The sequence below is a fragment of the Pteropus vampyrus genome, unplaced genomic scaffold (assembly GCF_000151845.1).
Source record: "Pteropus vampyrus isolate Shadow unplaced genomic scaffold, Pvam_2.0 Scaffold131, whole genome shotgun sequence".
In the NCBI taxonomy this organism is placed as follows: domain Eukaryota; kingdom Metazoa; phylum Chordata; class Mammalia; order Chiroptera; family Pteropodidae; genus Pteropus; species Pteropus vampyrus.
Window position 1 is genome coordinate 435,050 of NW_011888912.1, and position 4,327 is coordinate 439,376.

Sequence of the window (4,327 nt, forward strand, 5' to 3'; positions counted from 1 at the left end):
CGAGGCCCTCTGAGCCGGGCTGAATCAGAGGCGCGCCCGCGCGGCAGCGCCCAGTCTGGACCTGCCGCCCTCGCTGGTGAGGAAGGTTGGCACCTAGGGATGCCTCTGTCCACCTACTGGAGAAAGGCCCAGCGCCTGCCGGCCATTCGCTCCCCTCCCGCCCGGCGCAGCCGTGCGCCCAGGGCTGGCGGGCGCCGCGCTCCGTGCTCGGTTCCCACCCCTGGACGACACCGACTCCCCAGGCACGGCCTACGACAGTGCCCCAAGCCGGACCCCGCTCCGAGGGTTGCCCCTTCCAGACCAAGTGGGCTCCTCAACCAGCTTACCAGGATCAGGGGATAAGGTGACCTCTGCTCTGTTAAGGGCAAACCCGGGGACACAGGACCTTGGCTTCCAAAATTCAGATCTAAAGTGATCCTGAGCCATTCATGCGCTCCAGAGACGCCCGTCCCAGTTATTTTCCTCTCTGGACCCTAGAGCCCCCGCAGCCCCCACTCCTTTCCTTCGCCTCCCCTGGGGGAGTTCGGACCCCTCGCCCCGGTGGGGAGTCCAGCACCTCGAGCCCTCGGTCCAGCTCCCGTGTCCCCAGAGTCCAGCCGCCTTCCTGAGAGCGACAACGGTAGAGATCGGGTGGCGGGCGGAGCCGAAAGAGGAGCGGCTGCATGTGCCCGGCTCGCTTGACAAGCGGCCAGCGCCTGGCCCATGGTTCCGCATTCAGAGGGGTGGTTCCGGACCGGATTCCGGCTGCGGGCTGGACTGACAGACCACGTTTTTGGGGCACTGGAGGGTCACCGTTCGGCCTGGGCCCAGCCCCTCCTAGTGAGAGGTCAAAGACAGCAGAGCCACCAAGAACTCTCTGTGAAGAGCTGACTGTCCTCTGAGAGGGAGAGGGGGCGAGGAGGGCCCTCTGGGTAATTTTCTGGGGCTCCAAGACACCAAATTGAGGACACTCCAGGTCACACAGCCAGTTCTTGGAGCACCCTCTCCAGCCCCATCTTCCTCTAAAGAGCTGTAGGAGGAGGCTGGGCTGCAGGTTTGCAGAACTAACGAGGACCTCCCAGACTCCAGCAGCCTCCTGACTCACCCCTCGCCTTCTGCAAACTTCCTGCACTGGTGGACGAGGAGCAAGCCCGCAGTTCCTTCTTCATGGATGTAGCGAATCCCACTGGGTGCAGGAACCTATAACTCAACTTTTATAAGAAAAAGCAGGCGTAGCCGGGACCCAGCCCAGAAGCTGATTGCAGAAGGTGCCCTGCCCGGCCAGGATCGGAAGGATGACTAACAAATATGGTGGAGCAGAGGAATGGACGAGTGAATGAATGAGTGAATGAATGAGTGCGTGCGTGAGTCAGGGAACGCAGAGCTGCCCTGGAGGTTTTTCACTGCGTTTTGGCTTTTTCTGGGAGTTGTTAAACTCTCACTTCATGGAATCTCCAGACTTCCCTCTTCAAGGAGAGCGTGTTCTTGGGTTCTTTGTTGATTTGTTCAGCAACTCAGCCCCCGCTCCTCCCCCATCCGACAACAGCCAAACTGAGTTCCAAACCGCCACTGGGGAGGGGACAAGAGTTTAGCCCAGAAACTAGAGAAAGCGTGTCCCTGGATTGAGGTTCCATCTTCCCTTTTCCCTAGAGCCTCCTTGGGTCAGCTGACTGGTGTTCCTCCCGGGGACCCCTCCTCCTCCCCTCCTCCCCCTGCTCTGAGTCCTTTGAGCCGCTGACCTGTGGGAGGGAGGCATTCTGTCCCTTTGGGAGAGGACTCACAGTCTCTGAAAGGGTGGCCGCCCCGGCCCCTCCCGGGAGCCCTTCGCTGGCGCACGTGTGTTTGCAAAGCCCTTTGACTTCTGTCCAAAAGGGCTGATCACATTTGCTTGCAGTGAACAGCAGCCGTGCTGTCCTGTAGGCTGCCACAGTGGGAGAGGAGGTCTTCGGCTTGGTTCCCTCGATTGGCTTCATTTTTGTGTGAAGTTGTGTTTCACGAGCTGCATTCTGGCAACCGGAGGACTGCCACAGCGTCCAGTCTGCAAATGACATTATTTTTTGACCCCGAGAAAAGAGCAAGGGGAAGCATGGAGTCTTGGGTTTCACGGAAGAGCCGAATCCAGCAGCTTCAGAAAATGATGCTTTGGGACAGGAAGTCAGTCTGCGGCCCCGTCCCTCCCTCCAGTCTTGCCTGCCTTCCTTCCTCCTTCTGCCTCTCGTTTCCTTCCTTTCTCTCCTCTCCATCCCTGGTCTTGCTTCTCTCTTCCTTCTCTCCTTCCCTCCCTCCCTCCCTCCCTTCCTTCCTTCCTTCCTTCCTCCTTCATTCCTTCGTCTTTCTAGCTTCAGCGGCAGCTCCTTGGCAGTTCCCGAAGAGGGAAGTGAGTCTGCCACTGTGTGGGGACTCGAGCCCCCTGTTCTCCGGAAAGCTTCGAGGAGCAGTCCGACTCAGGCAGGAAAGAGGGAGGGAGGAGGCAGCGAGCACCCCCTGGCTTCCTCCTCTCCGGGTAAAGTGGGCTTGGTTCCTGCCCCTGCCCGGCTTCTGGCGGTTTGAATGAATCGACAACCTCAGAGTGTCATGGACACTCTTTAATAGGGCCGCGGAGGGGCCCCCGCTCATGAGCACAAGGAGACAGAACAGTCTGGCGTCTTGTGAGGCACAGGCCAGCCTGCAGCTCACCGGCTCTCGAGTCCCCCTCCTCCACAGGGAGGGGCCCCCTCCAAATCCTCCCAAATGTCCACTCTCTTGTTGCTCAAGTCCCCGCCCAGCCAGGGCGATGGGAACAGCATGCAGTAGGGAGTGCACCAAGCTTGAGGGAGTCCCCAAGTCGCTGCCCAGAATGCCCCCTTCTGAGAGGACACCAGACTCTCCAGCAGTCACCTTTCAGACCCAAACCTGGTAAGGGAACACGTCGCCCTCACGGCCAGCAAGCCCCCGCCCCTGTCCTCCATGCGCATGTCCTCCACGCTTGTTTTTTCAAAGAAATATTTTTTTGCCAAAAGTAAGCTCCAGAAGCATCAGTTCTCCTAGCCTGCTTCTTACTTTGGAGGATGCTCTGGCCCCTGGTAAGGTCAGGGTCCCTCAGGGGGGAAGGGAGGTGACCTGCTTTCAAAAGCCGAGCTGAGAAAGAGGGGGCAGTGGAAGACAAGACGGTCTCTCCAGTATGTGGGGTCTCCGTAAGCTGAGGGCCAGAAAATCCACAAGGAGAGAGCCCCAAGTTTGGAGCCGACATTCTGTTTGCCTTGAGCGGGGTCTGATCCTGAACTTGGACCAAATAGGCAGGCTCGCTGCCTCCTGCACCAGGCCAGGGACAATAAGGTTCCTTTAAAACAGGATTGCTGGGAACTCTTGGAAGGGTGTGTGTGTGTGCGTGTGCGTGTGCGCGCGCGCGCGCGCTGGGGGGAAGTAATGCCCCCTGCCACAGCCTCCCCCCAGCCCCCCTCCTTCGTAATGTTTGTCCCCGCTTGCCCATCACCAGGGGGTTGAGAGGAGTATGACAGGTCTTTGTTGTCTGAATAAAAATCCGTGGCAGCCCCTGGGAGCGGACTCCTCCTACTAAATTATCAAAAATGGGCTGGCTTTAGGCGCTTAACAAATTGGACGCGGCTCGGGCTGGCGCAGTCCCCAACCCAACCTACCGGCACCGGGAACTTGCAAGCAGCCAGGGACCGCCGAAAATAGCACTTCTTTTTCTTTCTTTGTGTTCAAAACTATTTTCTCTCCGCACCAGATCTCGTCCCCCCCAGCCCGCCCCCGCCCCCCCGCAGTTGTTTCTCATTAGTAACTCGATCTCTCGGAGCAGCAAGAGTCGCCTCCGTCGTCCGCATCCCCGCCGCCCGTATTTGTTTGTGTTCTGCACATCTCCTTCGGGGAGCCGCTGGGGCTCCCCCCGCCCCTTCTTCTGCTGCTGCTGCTGCTGCTTCTTTCTCTTCCGAGCGGACCTCTTTCCGCTCTGTCTCGCGCTCTCCCTCCCGCCGCGTGTCCCCGAGCGTCTCTGCGCTCCCGCCACCGCGCAGCCCCCGCGGACTCGTCTCCTTCCCTCGATGAGCTGAGAGCCCGGGGCGCGCGTGTATGGAAATAGTGGGGTGCCGAGCAGAAGACAGCGCGTGTCCTTTCCGCCCCCCAGCCATGCTCTTCCACGGCATCGCCGGAGGCCACATCCAGGGCATCATGGAGGAGATGGAGCGCCGATCCAAGACCGAGGCCCGCCTGGCCAAAGGCGCCCAGCTCAACGGCCGCGACGCGGTAAGGAGGGCCCCACGCGGTGCCGGCGCCCCGCGCGCCCTGGAAGCCGAGCCCCGGGTCCCGGCGGCCCACGGAGGACGGCGAGGCGTGGGGACGCCCGCCCCAG

General features: G+C 60.4%; 1 protein-coding gene across 2 annotated transcripts in view; it reads left to right on the top strand.

Annotated features, from left to right (window-relative positions):
• Positions 1–4,006: 4,006 nt before the first annotated feature.
• Positions 4,007–4,327, top strand: part of LHX9 (LIM homeobox 9) — a 16,804-nt gene continuing 16,483 nt past the window's right edge. For both annotated transcript variants that reach the window (XM_023534762.1, XM_011367236.2), the window contains exon 1: positions 4,007–4,221. In XM_023534762.1, the coding sequence (XP_023390530.1) occupies positions 4,048–4,221 (174 nt within the window). In that variant the 5' untranslated portion in view covers positions 4,007–4,047. The remainder of the gene's footprint in view (positions 4,222–4,327) is intronic.